This window comes from Lampetra planeri, chromosome 60, assembly GCF_965212315.1.
Source record: "Lampetra planeri chromosome 60, kcLamPlan1.2.h2, whole genome shotgun sequence".
In the NCBI taxonomy this organism is placed as follows: domain Eukaryota; kingdom Metazoa; phylum Chordata; class Hyperoartia; order Petromyzontiformes; family Petromyzontidae; genus Lampetra; species Lampetra planeri.
This window is the reverse complement of record NC_136166.1, coordinates 1,449,779-1,467,070: the sequence shown is the minus strand read 5'-3', so window position 1 is coordinate 1,467,070 and position 17,292 is coordinate 1,449,779. Positions and strand designations below refer to the sequence as shown.

The 17,292-nt window shown below is 52.4% G+C and overlaps 1 protein-coding gene across 1 annotated transcript in view; it reads right to left on the bottom strand.

Moving 5' to 3' along the window:
• Positions 1 to 555: 555 nt before the first annotated feature.
• FHIP1B (FHF complex subunit HOOK interacting protein 1B) overlaps positions 556 to 17,292 on the bottom strand; it is a 55,161-nt gene continuing 38,424 nt past the window's right edge. Inside the window, exons 8-15 of the mRNA XM_078618994.1 lie at positions 17,073 to 17,159; positions 16,460 to 16,627; positions 15,872 to 15,951; positions 15,186 to 15,355; positions 11,506 to 12,849; positions 10,621 to 10,799; positions 8,811 to 8,973; positions 556 to 6,745 (exon numbers count right to left, since the gene is read on the bottom strand). Coding sequence (XP_078475120.1) covers positions 6,453 to 6,745; positions 8,811 to 8,973; positions 10,621 to 10,799; positions 11,506 to 12,849; positions 15,186 to 15,355; positions 15,872 to 15,951; positions 16,460 to 16,627; positions 17,073 to 17,159 — 2,484 coding nt within the window. The 3' untranslated portion in view covers positions 556 to 6,452. The remainder of the gene's footprint in view (positions 6,746 to 8,810; positions 8,974 to 10,620; positions 10,800 to 11,505; positions 12,850 to 15,185; positions 15,356 to 15,871; positions 15,952 to 16,459; positions 16,628 to 17,072; positions 17,160 to 17,292) is intronic.

Genomic DNA, 17,292 nt, shown 5'->3' with positions numbered 1-17,292 from the left:
GTGAGCCGAGCGAGGGGTGGTGGTACGGACCACGTGGGATGGATGCGGGCCACGTGGGATGCGGCACCAGCAGGGTCTTCACGGCCTGCAGGAACACCTCCAGTCGGGTAACGCGACGGTTACTCACGCCAACTGCTGGCGGCGGGACCTCCGATTAAGGAACGTCTGAGAGACCCCCCAAAGTGGGAGAGGGGGTCTCGAGAGCCTTCCCAGGCGTCTTGATGAGAGCTACCCACACTCTACCCCCCCATCACACGCGCGACCAGCAGCTTGACTGTGGCGAAGCCGTTCAGAATATTCTTAGGTTTTTTCGGTAAAGTCACGTAGGTAAAAAATTAAAATTAATAAAAATGTTGGGTTGCACGGAGGCATGGGGAGCAGGGGACGGTGGGGGGGGGGGTAACGCTCACTCCGTTGTCTCCACGGCCGCTCCCTCTCTCATCAAAGTCGTCTGTTTTGCGATCAGTTGAAACTTTACGTGGCCGCGATTCACGCATTTGTCGCGGGAGCACCCTGTAATAGGGTCACACGAGACTCATTCAGAATCCCTTCACATTCACTGCATCTTCATTGCGTTTATTCAGAACGATATAAAGGTTTGCATTTCCATCCTGGTTTGGGAGTCGGATACATAATTATCATAGTCACAGTTCACTATTTAATTGATGTGACAATGTTATCAGCATTGATTTGATCAAAGATTGAGTTTGGAACTAAATATATGCGTGTGCGGTGGTGGACATGGGCTGGACACGGGCTGGACTCGGGCTGGACTCGGGACCTCTGGTGTGCCCCGTGTCGCAAACACTTTGTACCCTTGACGTGGAGCGGCAGACACGTGGTGAGGGAGATGCCGTGCCTGTTTCCCTTACTCCCTGAGTCCACGCCACGATCTGTCTCTGGGCGCTCCCCAGCGGCACAGCAATCCCCTGCTACGTTGATGAATCCAGTAGCCACGTGCCGGCCACTTCACGGCGGACGTTAAACATCTCCGTGGCGTCATTCGCAAGAGGAGGCCATCGCGCGCCTCTGAAATTTTGCCAAATTCGAAAATGACCCCCGCAGGTCACTCCACCGGGACTCAGACACCCACAGTGGCGACCATCGCCCCTACCGGCGGCAGGCCATCGCCCCGGGTCAGACTTGCAAACGAGACACGTCCCGGTCTCTCGAGGCGACGCTCGCATGGAATAAACAACATGCGTTTGAACTTTTCCGTGGCCAATCAAATTTTCCCTGCAAAGGTAGAACCGATACAATTAGCATCTTGAGATGCAGCTATATTTTGACGCTAGATAAATACTAATGCATTGTATAACTTACTAGTTACAGATGTACATTCCACCTCGCAATGTACAGGGCGATCCATTCATAGCTACCCCACTTAAAATATGGAGAAATTAGAGAACACAACATTTCACTTCTAATACTTCACATATCTTGCACCAATTTTAAGACAACTCGTTAAATCTCTTAACACTCTCCTCTGTGAGATACGGTGTCTTCGCTCTCAGAATATTCAATTGGCTGTTGAGAAGAGGGCCATTGAAAATCAATGAGGTATATATAAATGGATCACCATGTGTTACTGCTTGGCTAGTGTTTATTTCAGTTTTCCCTGCATTTAAAATTCACCCCTTTTTAGTGACTTCGCAACTGAAGATCGAGCACCACCACGAACACGGCCGCGGAAACCGATGCCCTGCATCGTGGCAGCTTACAGGAATATGTGACCCGACACGGACTCAAAACATACAAACAAAAAACCCGACATTGTAAAGCAGACTCGTGTACTCGCTGACAAACATCCCGGGGCCCGAGTACAAATGCTCAGAGCAGGCGGTGCAACTGCACAGGAGAGTGGATTTGGACGGGGCGGGTGCTCATTTAGTTCCTTGTGAGAGAACCCATGCCAGCCACACTGCGCCACTGCCTCAGATGCTCAGTGTGTTCGCTCGCACCACTGTTGGCGGAAACGCCTCCGCCGGAGGAAGAACTTGGCAGATTCTCCATAGGGCAGCTTGGCCTAGTCTGCCACGCCGACCAGTGCGGAGTAAAGTGTGCAGTACCCACACTTTACCCCACCACACGCAACCCGCCAATCAATGTTTCTAGTCGGTGAGGGCCCTGATGCATAATTTCAGTTAGTGTTATCATCTTGTGCTCTTGCTCAGATTTTAGAACGACACCACACATTTTCCCTTTCCAAACTCTGCATTCGTCATCATCTCCACAACCGTGACACCGGGAGTGAAATCTTTCCCACCACGTAGGAAGGAAGGAGTGCGTCACTACAATTAGCGTGGCGAGTAACTTCGCATGCACGCACAGCCACACGGCTGCAAGGCCCCTGGCAGAATACCAAGGCATGTCGTGGTTCGCGGATGGAGCCGGGAGTTAAAGCACCTCCCCAGGACGGCTCTGAAACGAGCTTCCACAGCACTGCGGACCAGGCACGCTGCCCGGCACGAGTTGGGGCCTAACCGTCAGTTGCCGAACGAGCTCTCGGCACGTGGAGCGAAAGGTCGCAGACACATCGGAGAACCGTGCGCGTTGAATACGGTGACGTTCGTGGGGCCCGACTTTAGTGAACAAGAACCACATCTCGGGGCTGGAAGGCATCAACAAAGGACGTAGAGGCTCGTGTCCTGTGTAACCGTACGCGGTCTAAGTGCACATACGCGGCGTGACAAACACCACCAACAAAATGGGAATACAATAAGACTGTGGTTTGTCAGTAAGATGAAGGCATGAGCTGAAATAAAGTATTATTACCGTGGTATTTTTTTTTCATTTTGTAGCAAACATTAATGTTTCTAGAGCAACGAGATGTTACAATAAGTGTGGCAGAAGGTCTTCAGAAATAGCGCAGACTCAAACCTATCAACCATCACAGCTATCACCACCATTACCACCACGCCTACGATTGCCTCCCGGTGCCCAGTAGGGATCTGCGAAGTCTCTTGGTCCTGGCGCACAGAGCGACGTGCACGCCGACATGGGAACCAACTTGTTTGCCATGCGTGGGTTTCGCTCTTTCAAACGCCAGTTTCGACTCCTGACACAAAAGTGATTTAGTGAATTATTACATCGCAGATGTTCTCACCAGTGGGCAGTGGAGGTAACTGAACCTTAACATATATGTAGATGGGCTCGTTAAGTCAGCGTGATGATGGTAAGGACTACACAGCCCACTTTGTCTAACACGAGGTCCGGTCAAAGAGCTCATGGAATTATGATGTATCATTTATTTACGCTTATGTACCCAGGAGAGCCTCAGTAAGTCTCAGGTCTCTTTTCCAGGAGGGTCCCTGCCAGGTTTTCACAGTAGGGGGCGATGCTGCTGCTGTGTGATCCCTGATGAGTAATTTGCAGGACATTGCCACATTTGGATGTTTGGACCAACAGCGGTTACAATGAATGTTGGGTGCTATAGCCATGGGAGGAAACCCATGCAGAAGAGGGGAGGACATACACACTCCAACGCAGGTAGGAGACCGAGTCGGCAATCGAACCCAGGCTCTTGTTGCTGCGCTTTGTGTTAAAACTGTGTTAACATTAACCCCACAGCCAATTGTTATATAATTTCCCCCAGGTATTATCCAAACAGAGTCGCACGACGCATCCTGAGATAAAGAATCCACTCGGACCTCTCAAGGAGCAGCGCGACCTCTTTTGTGAGAGAATGGCCCACGGAAGCGGATGTCACAGAACTACCACGGAGCTTCCTTTGAGCGACCTCTGGTCCATATGCGTATGAGAATGGCGTCCCCCCCGTCGCAAGACAAACTGATAATTTAATTCTCAGAGCTGGAATCCGGCCCAATTAGAGCGTAGGACGAAGTGTAATGTGGCCAGGCTTTTTGTGTGTGGTCGCTGGTGAGCGGGCTGCCACCATCATCAACTCACTGTGCTTGAGATCCCAGTTGAGCTAACCGGCATTCCCAACGCTAAAATTTGCGGATGTAATAAACCGATCGGGTGGCCTTATTGACCTGACCTCGTATCTATGTGCAAGTCGATGATATTTAGGGTGTATTAAAAGCACTCGACACATTATTTAAATTGATATCGCTGCATAAACATGGGGGAATTAAAATTCTTGGAGGTGCGCGATTTCCAAACCTTTCAACCCAACGCGCGCGCTCGTTGCCGCGAGCATGCTCCGTACCCGAAATTGTCACGCTCTAAAATATTCCCAGGCCCCCGAACGTTTCACCCTCCCGACGGTACGACGCATGTTGACAATTTGCCGTCACGATTCGTGAGACAGAAAAAAATACTCGATATTTGTTTTCGCCTTGTTTGTATTGTCCGTCTCGTAGGCTTTGTCTTGTTCGTACGCTAGTAAATCATCACCACCACACCACCGTTAGCCAGGCTCAATCCATAGCTGGATGAAGGTCCGTCCCCACCATCCAAAAGTCTCCGCCAAATCTTACGGTTCCGCGAATAAACAGCCCACCGAGCACCCCGCGACGCGAGTGGACTTCGTCGCTACATCTCCCCCCCCCCCCCCCTTCAGACATGCGCGTCCCTTCACAATGAAGCATACATTCGTAAAATAATTTGAGCAAAATTTGCATACGTCGTAAATGATCCTCAAGGACGCAACGATCGGACGCGGCGTTGCACACGCCAACCGGTGACGCCCAGACGCTGGAGAGCGCAACAATGGCGGTGGCGACGGCGGCGGCAGTGATAAATAACGAAGCGAGGGAGTCGCGATTGAGCCGCCGAGCGGGTTAGTTACTGCGACGCTGTGGCCTGCCCGCCAGTGCCCGGGCAATGGTTTGCCCGACAGGAACACAAAGTCTCTTGTATTGCCCAAACACAGAGCTCGGGACGTTCGCGACGCACTTGGCACGGCTGTCAAGTTCACACATGCCCCCCCACCCTCGTCAGGGTTACTGCAGTTTTCAAGTAGAATACAAACCGCCCCCCCCCCCCCCATGTCTTTCATATATTAATATAAACAATATTTAGGTTTTTTTTTTACAGTAAAAAAAAAAATTACGTGCACTAAACTATACAGTTGCTTAAAATATATAACAGAAACAACGCGCCCCACATTCAATTAACACCTTATTCTTTTGTCGATTAAATCAAGCAGCTAACATTTCAATTATTTTCATTAAAAGTATTCGTAAAAATTCCAATTTGTAAAAAAGAAAAGTGAACTCAGAAAGGCTTAGCGTCAGTGTAGAACACTGCACCGATATTCAAAAAAAACACAACTCAAGCCACAATAGAAATAAAAATGAAATATATCACGTCATAAAACGGGCTCAAAAAGACATTGGTATCATTTCAGAAAAAACGTAGCGTCAGAAAAAGTGTGCACGGATATGCATTGTAAACCGAATATTTGTTTTTCTTACAAATCAAACGCAACACCGGCGTGGGCGAACTTCCCTTGAACGCTGTCGAGCCGACGCCTTGCGCACGATGTGGACGTTAGTCGGCGCGCGCGTTTAAGACTTTGTGCCAAAGCTGCGATGCTCAAAGCGGCAACCAGCGTTGTCGCACGACCATTGGGGGCATCATAAAATTCCCTGGCCATGGCTGTCACCCGCAGGGGCTGTCGAAAGGTGGCGGTGGTTCAACTATACGGCAATGTCAACGGCCTTCTCCCACGCAGAGAGGCGATGACGGATCCTTTGGCACGATTCTTGACCGCAAAATCTTCCAGTATTCTTCTCTTGGGCGAAGGAAAAACAATTTTCTGACAGCACGAGAAAAATAAAAACAGATTTGTGGAAGCTTACGCCGCTACCCCCTGTAGTGTGCAAGAGAGAGGGGCATGAAGGAGGGGTGGGTACCCTTGACGTGTGTCGAATGCTCCGATTAGTTTATGTTTGCTCTAAATTTCCATTCTCGTCACTCACCGTGATTTATAGATCACTGCCGGCGGTTCCACATTGCTCCCTGGATAAATACCACGCATGTCCATCCGTAGGGTGCAGTTCAGCGGTCCCGTATCTCTCGGGCGGATACCGACAAGAGAGAGGCGCCGCTCGAAGGCCATTAGAGCATTTCCCGCACGTCGTGTTCACCGTGCCGGAGCAAGTCGAGCCGCGCTCGGAGCGCGCAAAATTCCCTTTGCTGGTGGTGGCGCCTCCGGACGCGTGCCCTTCAGTGAGCGCCCGGTTGGGCTAATAGGGAACTGCGGTCAAGAGCAGGAGCGGGAGGTTCACAGCAGCACCTTAGGGCCGCGGCACAACTGCCGATCGGCCCGGCGCTCTCTCCAGGCTGGTACGACGGCTACTGCTGCTACTACCGCAGGAGTTCACAGTAGTAGCAGCAGTACTACTCCAGTAGTAGCTGCAATAGTTCACATAAGTAGCAGTACTACTCCGGCGGCAGCAGCAGTAGCGGCTTCGCGGTAGCTCGACGAGGCTGGTGCTCTTCCCGGCTCGGCCAGGTGCTTCCGTCGGCGACAGGCCGCCCCGCTACTCCTCGTCGAGGGAGAGCTGCGACGACACGGCGTGCTCCTGCGCCACGGCCGCCAGCTCTTTGAGGAACTCGGCGTAGACAACGGCGCAGTAGACGGCGTTCTTGACGCGCAGCGCCTCGCTCTGCTGCTCGGCGATGTTGCGGAACGGCGACGATGAGGAGAGCGGCGCCGCCGCCCGCTGTCCCAGCCGCACGTGCTGCAGCGCGTGCTGCGCCGCCTGTCGCGCGCGGCTCGGGCTGTTGGCGTGCCGCAGCAGTAGCTCCCCCAGAGAGGGCTTCCGGCTCTTTGCTGCACGGGGGGAGGGGAGGGTCTGAGCGTTTCTTATCGTGCACTCTTACGAGTCCAGTCCGTTAGAAATGCGCACTAATCATGCGTAGCAAAGCTCTTGGAAACAACACTGTTTTAAGTATCTTTCAAAACTGGCTCAGCCTCAGAAACGGATGCCGAACGCGAGCCGGTAACTCGATCGAGGTCTGTGTAACTCAATCCTGTGGCAGGTGAACAGGAAGATTAAGACTTATCCAACAAGAATACTTTAATATTTTATGCGGAGATAGAGTAATCCTTGCCAAGCACGAATTTACCGTCCACGAGATTTGAGTATACATGGATGTACTTCTGTATACCTGTTTTAACACGTAGGCTTTCACGACCAATTTATCCATGAGAGGTTTTTGGGTTAGATCGCGTAAATATAAAGGTGTCCGCCCGACACAGCCAATGTGTCATGAAAACAGAATGTCAATCCGTGACTCGTATAGCACACCGGTGTGTTAGAGAATAAATCCACAATTCAGGTACGACGTTTTGCCAGGTGACAGCCAGATTTGTGGAGAAATGTATGTACATTGTGCATGCACATTGTTCTTGTACATCTTGCCTTACTTTGTGTGCACAAAAATCACAGTATCTGTTCTTGTCTGCTTACAGATAAGGAGGATTTCTCCACAAATCTGGCTGTCGCCTGGCTCTGTCGCTACCCACTCCTCTCTCTTCTCCACGTTGCTACCTCCGCAATCGTTCACATTCACGCTCCATCCCACAAAATTATTGTATATTTTATTTTGTGATTGGCGTATTACCGTGTGTTGCTTAAATATGACATACTGTACTCGTATCGCGTGCCACTCAGCGTGGTAAATAAAAAAAAATTATCAATTAATTAAAATGATAAGTATGGCCCCTGAGTGTAGTGATGAAAGTGCCTCACTATTATCATCATCATCAAAGGTAAATGTAATTTAATTTGCCGTATATTTCATAATTAAACATGTCTTGAATGTTGCTGCCATTCTCTTCAGTCTGTTCGTTGGTTAATTTTTTGTGAAAGTAAGAAATATTGACATGGGATTTAATCGGCTCACTCACGACCTTGGTCCCCCCCTCACCCTATTATCCCCAAAAGGTCCTAAGTTTACCAGCCACGAATTTACCAACCATGAGGGTTTTCAGGAACCTAAAACTCGTGGTTGGCAAGGGACTACCCCGTGTATCACACGCATATTCCAGGGGGTGTCGAGGGAAGGCCATACCCTGGATTGCCAGAAGGCAGTATAACAAATGTTGACTCCTGCTGTTCCGTCTGTACGGGATCGAGCGTTGCCCCCACAAATGTGTGCGTTTTCTCCAAGTGCTCCGGTTTCCGCCCATACGTAAGCACTCATTAATTGTCCAATGATTTACTTAATACAGAGGACCGCTGGAGCTTGGGCAATTGCTGGCACCGGCTCCTCACCCCACGGCCGCCACTGATGTTGCAGCTCCTCCACGCGCAGCGTTACAAGCTGAGATTATTATTCATTATTATCGTACGAAGAAGACTTAATGTCAGCTGACCTGTGTTTTGTTTGTCTCCACGACGACGCTAGCGATGACTTTAAGCCGACCGAGCCGCGTTACTCCGACGTGGTGGCTGCGGCGTCTCCGCGCCCAACCTCGTTGCTGATCCGTCTCCCCCCTTGCACCCGGCCACTGGAATCAACGCTCCCTGTACATCCCCAGCAGTGCCCCTCCTCAACCTCCTTCCGTTTCCCCTCTTAAAGCCTCACCACCTCCTCTCCATTAACAATTCCCTTCATCTTCCCTCCCCTCGCCCCTCCACTCCGTCCCGTCCCTCCCCTGCAGCCCTTACCGTGACCCCCACGTGCCCTCTGTTACGGTCGCTCATTCCTCGGACCTTGCGCACTGTGCCCTTGCCATCTCAATCAATCCATTTTTGTAACCGCTTTTAAACTCTGTTATAGAGCGCCTTCAGCTAAGACGCTCGACAAACAAAGTAAGATGCGTATCGCTCCACCGAGCCACCTCCTCCCCGCCCGACAGGCGCTGGTGCTCACAGCAGCAGCAGCCTCACCGAGTTGTTCGGCGCGGCTGAGGGCCGGGACGAAGAGCGGGGAGTCGACGGCGCCGCTCTGGCCGCGCGTGATCAGGTACTGCCACGCTCGCACCACCATCGGCGGGAAGTCGTCGTAGCCCGCCGCAAACGCTTCGATCCGGTTCTTCACCGTGCCCAGCACCTGCACGCGCACAGCCCCGGCGACAGCGCGCATGTGTATATATATATATGTGTACCATTGGACCTTTTTGCCAGTATCAAAAAGGACAGTACGGGGCCTAGTGGGTGGCGACAAATAATGATTGCAGCGATGAGGACAGACAGGGTCAAGTGAGGTAACTGGGTGAGGAGTCACCGCAGGGGGAAGGGTGGAACCCACGAGGTGTTAGTGATGCAAAGGAAACCTCCGACAGGAGAAAGTTTTGGAGAAGGGGCGTGGCAGAGGCGAGGTGAGATCAAAAGCAGCGCGGAGTGGGGCTCGAGGCTGCCGTGGGGGAGTCGGAGTCCGGACCGTCAGCGCTGTCATCGCTGTGGATCGCCCTCATAGTCTTGGAAGACGAGCGAGGGGAGTTGTATATTTACGCCGTGGCTACTACATCGACGGCTCCTATAGAGTCCGTCAACTATGTGGTGAGCGTCGTGTAGCAGCTACATAGAAGTCACCCAGCTGGAAATGAGTCCACCTGCGTCCATCTGATAACCTGCCATCGAGTCGGGCTGACTGCATTGTATAATAAATATATATTTAAGTTAAGAAGACAGCGTTTTTAAGTGCTACATTACACAAGTATGAAAAATAATTGGTTTAACCCTTTGATACTGACAAAAAGGTCGCATGATATAGCCGCTCACCCCGCGCTATAAATGCCCTGATAGTGCATTGTCTCTGTACTATGCATATATCAGAGTTTGTTTGCGTGCTCACCACCAATACGTGTGGTTACTGCAGACTTGATTCCTTGTAAAATGTATCTATTTGGTGTTGGAACATCTTAAAGAAAGGCGAAACATCTATTCTCATTTTCATATATATATGTGGAACTTCTTTCGCACCACCATACATAGCTAACCGCGCTAATCGGAGGCGCCATAGCGGCGTGCGGCTGCTGCCCTAAATTTTTGTCCGTGTGTTCCTGGCAGGCCCAGGCCGGTGTTCCGGTGGGGTTGACGGGTTCCCCACAAATGGCTCTTGCGAGGACGAGAGCTACGATCTCACTCTGGCTTACGGTCCGTATTCTCTTAGGGCATTTATGATCGTGCTACAATCGTAAGCAGGTTAACCTAACTCTTACAACTCTCTCCTGACAGCAAGTTTAAGAGAGAGGTAAAGGATTTGAGAAATAATGAAAAGACCTGGGGGGCCATCGATGCTTCTGTTAAAGGAAAATAAAACAAGCAGAATTAGGCAGCACGTGTCAAGGGAACATCCGGTGAGAGACGGAACGAACGCTATGGCGGTGGAGACCGAGAGAAGGGAAGAGGAGCGGAGGGGATGGGGTGAGGGAGAATGGGGGAGGCCATTGCCTAGCAGTGGGGAGTTTCACAGGGAACCACAGACTCACTCAGAGAATCACTCAGAGAATCACTCAGAGAATCACTCAGAGACTCACTCAGAGACTCACTCAGAGAATCACTCAGAGAATCACTCAGAGAATCACTCAGAGAATCACTCAGAGAATCACTCAGAGACTCACTCAGAGACTCACTCAGAGACTCACTCAGAGACTCAGCGACTCGCTCAGGGACTCACCCAGAGACTCACCCAGAGACTCAGGGACTCACTCAGAGACTCACTCGGAGACTCACTGCTGTCGGTGCCCTCGCTCACCTGCACCAGGGACTTGACGCTCGGCTGGAAGACCATGTTGGTGTTGAGCAGGAAGGAGCGCACCAGTGGCTGCGGGTAGCAGGCCAGCTGCGTTACGACGCCCGTCAGCAGCAGGTTGACGTACAGCGAATTCTGCATCATGTTCTCCAGCTTGGCAAACAGCGCGCCCACAAAGGGCCCTTGGACAACGGGAGCAACGGAGGACAACGATGGACACCCAAGTGTCAACGACGCCCGTGACGACGAGGGCGTTTTAACGCGAGACTACGGCCTGTAGAATGCTGCCGTGGTGGTAACGGTCAGCACGCTGGACTTGCAATCCAGAGGTCGCCAGGTTGATTCGATCTCCCAGCGCGAAAGTTAAAAACTTTATTCAAGTTTCTTAAATCCCCCTGTCTCTATCACCCCAACAGGTACACCAAGGTTAGACGATCGGCAGATCACGTATGGTGGAGTAAAGTGTGAGTATTTCACCTCTACTCAGATGTCTGACCAGCATGGAAGAATCGCCCAAAATACTCTCGAGAGGGGAAGTTTATCCACGAGTGGAGTTCCTTCCGTGAGCAGTGGCGTGAGCAGGGGATTGCAGGGATGCACCTTTACCTAGTCTACAGTAGGGGTGGCCAAACGCTGGCTCACAAGGAGCACGTGGCTTGACATGGACGCAGCTAATTTTGATTTTCCAATAACAACCTTACGTGCCAGTACAGAGTGGATAGACGACACTCCCGGTACAGACGAGGGAGGCAGCACAAGAGACGTGACCGAAATACCCGGCACGAGGCCGCAGCGACAAACCCAACCGCACGGAGGAGGGAGACCGCAGAACCGAGACGGAGACATTCGCCAGCACGGCGCGACCCCGCAACCCACGCCAGTCCTCACCGGTGAACGGCGTGCCGATGGCTTGACTCGGATGCTGTGCGAGCAGGGCAGGCAGGGTCACCACGTGGGCCTGCGTCGGCGTCTCCACGCCCCGTGGCTCCACCTGCTCCGAAAGTGCCGAGAAGTCGGCGGCGACGCAGTTGGGCGCGATGGCGGCGGCGGTCTCATCCACTCCGATAACCGCATCCCCGGATGATTCCTCGGCGTCAGCGGCACCGGCCATAACGGCGACCAGCGATTGCTTGTGCAGGTCGGCAACGAGGCCGCTGGCGTCATCCGATGAGCCCTCCAGGAACGTCTGGATGAGGCTGTCGACCGACTCGTCGAGAGCGGAGGGCGCTTCCGCCGGCGTGTCGCCCGCCGTCATCCCCGCCGCACCCTCGTGCCGAGCGCAGGAGGAGCCGGCGGGAGCGGGAGCCGGCGCGTCCGACTCCGTCTCCTCCCAGGCAGCGCTCTCTGCCGACGGCTGCGGCTGTCCGCGGGGCGGCACGATCACTGGCGCCGGCTCGATGGGCTCGGCGCTCCCGTTGGCCACGCTCCCGCCGCCGCCGACTTCGTTGTCGTCGTGCGATTCTCGTCGCTTCTCCCTCCTCTGCTTCTTGGCCATGGGATCGTCGTCAGAAGTTTCCGGGGCCTGCACGACGCCACCCTCCCCGCTCCTCGCCGAATCGGCGCCGTTCAGACTGGATGGCGCCTCCAACCGCGAGTCGCCCTCCAGGATCACCGACGTCGGGGCCAGGCCGTTTTGGTCGCCCACCGGCTTCGGGGGGCGCGGCACGGCAGCGTCGTTCTGAGCGCCCTGCCTCCTCCGCCGCTGCACGCCGCGCTTCTTGGAGTGCGGGAACACGGTGATGCGGTACCGGTCGAGGCAGATGTCCCACTCGGGGCTCTCCGCCGGCGGCTCGAGCTTGCGCTCCAGAGCGAAGTGCTCGGCGTCGAGCGGCAGCGAGGAGAGCGCCTCGCTCGGCGCGATCACCACGCTGCCCGGCGCCGGCGTCTCCCCGTCGTAGGGAGCCGACCACGCGCGGCACGCCAGCGCGCAGCGCCGCACGCCGCAGCGCGCGTCGCGCAGGTACTGCAGGTAGCCGGGCTCCGCTTCCGTCCGCTCCTCGAAATTGCCGCTGCCGGGCCGCAGCTGTTGCCGCTGTGGCGACGCGAGCGCTGTCGACGTGGGGGACTGCGGACGCGCCGGCGGTTCGTGAACAGCGGGCGAGCGCTGCTGCTGCTGCCGTTCGAAGATTTCCGACTTCTGCCGCGAGAAAAACCCCATGCGGGCCGGAGTAGTGGGTTTTGGTGCCGGAGACGCCGCGGGCTGGCCTTCCGAGGCGCCGCACACCACCAAGCCTGGGCGGTACGAGACACAGGGGGAAGGATGTCACGTCGAGGCCGGGAGTCGATTCAGATGTGCGCAGCGCCACCTCGCGCATCCAGCCCTAACGAATCTGCCCTGACCAATTAAACCCCTACATCTGCGCAAAGCTGTGTAACCGCCATTTGTTACAGATGTTCACACATCCGATCTTTTCACACGCGCAGGGGCACATTCTTGGTTCCGCGTACAATCCCCTCAGTTAGAAAGTACAGTCGAATGCATTACCCACGTTTACAGCACCTTGCACAATAGTTGTGTCCGGTCGTCTATTTCCGCACAGCCGCATATCCGTCACGATTGCGTAACCGTCTATGCCTCAATCTCGAGCGAGCCAGATATGCGACAATGGACTACAAAAGAAGGCTCCTCGATTTGGTGAAATCTTCACGCTGTGCGGGTTGCAATCTGATTCCAGGATCGGATCCCTTTCGTCCCGTGCCGCTTGCGTTCATTCTCACTCTTTCAGTCTCGTTTGTACATCAACATCAACAAATAGGTCGTGTAAATTGCAAAAACAATTCCTTCGTGCGCAACTCATTATTGGATCTACCATGGCAGTAATATTTAAATCTTGAAACGATAAAACCGTTCCTTGCGATTTACAAACTGGGCAGAGGTAGTCCATCAAAGAGGTCATCATGCCCCGTACCGATTTGCCATATCGGCCCCGTTTTGATCGTTTAGATCAGGGGTGGGGAATGTCCGGCCCGCGGGCCGTACAAGGCCTGCAAAATTATTTGGTCTGGCCCTGCCAAGGCAACTGCAGGCAGGACTCAAAATTCAATAAATCTAGGAGCAAACCTGGAAAAGCAGTTGCGAGTAGAAACATCATCAATACCAGCTAACATCACACGCCTCACCAAAGAGAAGCAGTTCCAGCCATCACATTAGGGGTGAGTTAATCAAATGTTTAACCAAATATAACACACTAATTTTAAAGTTGATAATTTTGTATGGCCCGCGAATGATGTTATAAATATCCAAATGGCCCTTGGCAGAAAAAAGGTTCCCCACCCCTGGTTTAGATAAACAGGAGATATTTTGATTTCTGTTCCCGCGGAGTTCCGCTGAAAGCTTCCCGATTGCTAAGTAATCATTCGAATGGAAAATTGTTCCGCTTCTTTTAGCGGTGACAGCCAAAAACAGTGCTCGCCACATTTAGAAACATGCCCTTGGAGTATTTGGCTGCTATAAATAAGCTAGATCGCTGGGCTATCGTTTGTGGCTTCTGAAAGAGAGCTACGTAGCTAAGTGGGCCTTACCTGGTTAAATAAAATATAGTTTAGTTTAAAGAAGGGGAACAGGTCCATTGCAAGTTTAGGGCATCACTCTTTCTGAATACGAGTCACCAGTACACGGCGATGCTACATTGTACATCCCAGGGTATAGGGTCCACGAAGATCATGTCGTCCATTCTGCAAAGTAGCGTCAGTATAATGGCTGTCTATGTTGGTCTAATTGTTGTTATACTTTAATTCCTGACAATTTTTTTGATTGAAATAACAATCATGAAAGTTCATGATTCATATTTAGTTTATTTTTGGTTAGAAAATGTAGCTATATCAAGTTTTTTACGAAATGAAGTTGTCATAACTTAAATCAAGTATCTACAGAGGTTATTTTGGGTTAGATCGTGTAAATATCAATGTGTTGTTAAACCCGCCACCACCCGACACAACCAATGAGTAAGGTTTGTGACGTACAAGAAACGTGCCAATTAGTTACGAGTTAAGCACACCAATTGTGTGCTGGAGAGTAAACCCACAACATTTACAATTCGAGTATGACGTTTCGCCAGTAATTATGAATCAAGTAGTCATGACAACTTGATTAGATTGGCTATGCCGTGGTGGAGGGCATCACTGAAAACTGGCATTATATCTACACCATGATCCTGCCCAAAATGAAACAATTATAAATCATATTGGTTGTGAAGCCTACGTAAAATAATATTAATATTAACATTCACGATAATAAAGTTACAAAAAATAACCTATTGACCATTAAATCAGTCCCATGCAAAAGCTCACTGCGGAGTAATCGTGCGGCATGGAGGTGACGTCATCCTCCTCTAACAAATGGTAGGCTAGATGAATAACTATTAAGGTAAATCTTCACATCAAAGCACCAAAACAAGACGGTAAAAGTGTGACATGCAATTAGGGGAAACCGACATGGTGTTAATCGTCATTAAGCTAGAATTAATAATGTGCGGTGAAATGTTACATCGCTCGACCCCCCTGTACGCCAAGACCGATGCTGCAACGTGCAGTGTGTAAGGGTGCAACGTGCAAGGTGCAGAGCGCACCTTTGGACCAGAGCACGTGCTCGTCCTCCCGCTCAGCGAGCAGCAGCTGCTCTAGGCGGCAGCACTCGGGCGACAGCGACAGCAGACGGTCGGCCGTGCGCCCGTACAGGTCCACCTCCTTGACGGCGCGGCGCTGGCTCAGCATCACGTGGTTGCACGGGATGAGGAACCTGGCGGAGGAGAGGTGGGCGTTGTTGGGGGAGGGGTGGGCACGGAGGTTCGGTAACGGCGACCAGCGGTGAATTGTCACGAGTCGAGATCGTGACCCAACGTGCGGTTAGTTTATTGATTTATCTCAAGGTTTATATATCGCACCTCCGATTGGCGACGTTCGCTGGGTAAGAAGTTCGACATACATACATATATAGCGACCTGCCCTTTGTACAAGTAAATTAATTGTAATTTTCTGGATCATCCAAGGCATTTCACGATTAACTGCCTCTACAATTCGATGCAGATTCGATTTGGGGTCATTGTTTTGTCCGTGATAATTTTTTCCTAGGCCTATGACAATTCAGCCCCTCTTAACACGGAGACTCGCCATCGCTTCCTTCCTTTTGCCAGCTCCTGCAACCGTACAGCAGCAAAAAGCGTGCTCTTGAAGAGTCCCCGAACCCCGACCCTTGCCTTCCAGACAGGCGCCAGATGGCGGTGCGAGCGTCGCGGTGAGCAAGGCCGCGCCTCACCTGAGCACCAGCTGCAGCATAACGTCCTCACAGTTGAGGCTGAGCAGCGTCCGGAAAAGCGCCAACGACACCATGCACAGCTGTGTGACACAGAAACGGCACTGTCGCGTCACGCGAGCGTGGTGGGGGGCTCAAACCACAAGCAAAATATAAACAGGGGAACGAACAATGGCGCGCACGCACGCATTCTCAAACGCTCTCCTACACACGTTTGGCCATTGGGAGGGTTTTTAAACTGGCGATGATCACATCGACGCTCCAGGCCGGTCGACGAGACGATGTCGTCACATGTAATCATGTCATCTCAAACACCCAGTTAGACGGTTGAGGCGTTGGCACGAACGAAACAGCAACATGGAACTTTACACAAAACTTTAGTTCATATTGGATGAAGATGGACGGAGGAATAAACGGAGGGACGGACGAAGGGACGGATGGATGGACGCGTGAACGCGTAAATGCTTTTATCCTCGGTTATTTAGCAGATGACTAGGCTCGTAGGCTTGGGTGACCGCGAGGCGCCGTGGTGAGTGGAGGGAGGGAGTGGGCCGTGGAGTGACGGGGGCCGTGAGGTGCCGGGGGCCGTACCCGCGAGCTGCTGCTGATGCGTGCCACGAGCAAGTCCAGGACGCGCTTGTCATCCTCGGAGTGGAGCAGCACAAAGTGCAGGAAGGTGCGCAGCAGCGACGGCTCCGTGACCATTCGCAGGAAGAGGTCCAGGTAAGCTGTGCTGGCGATCTGCTCCTCCACCAGCGTCTGAGCACCGAAACGCATGCACGCGCGTAAAGACAAAGATCCCCCGTCATGGCAAGTTAGCGAGTAGCACATATGAAGGCTGGCACGGCACACGACGGGGTGCCGTGCCAAGAGCACACCCGGCCGCCTTTGTCTCCCAAACGGCAATGTTTACACAGCGCTCCAGGTACTCATTTGAGATAGTTTACACTGAAAGGCTCACGGTCACGAACAACTTCATCACAGAGCGACATTATTGGGGTGAAGCTGGGAAACAAACGTTCTGTACAACAGTTGACGTGACATTTGTCTATATGAGCCTTTGTAGTGCAATGCACTTGGGGTCCACTGTTGGTCTTTCAAAGTTTTTATCTGTGCCCAGAACAGCTCCTCATCCTGGTCAAAGACAGAAGCTCCGGCTGACGCAGCGGTAGGGTTGAACGTGTGTACGCGCGGTCTATCTCACCTTGTCCAGCGCTGGGCCCATGACTGGGATGAGAAACCCGTGGTAGATGTACTTTATCAGCTGATTCCTCACCACCTCGTGAGCAACCTGCGGGGAGGGGAGCCCGGTGAAAGATGTTAAAAAACAGACGGCGGAAATCTGACAGTTCAATCGCAGGAGCATGACGTCTCAATTACAAACATATTTCAATAAAGCAATCGTTCCGTAACCTATGTCAAAG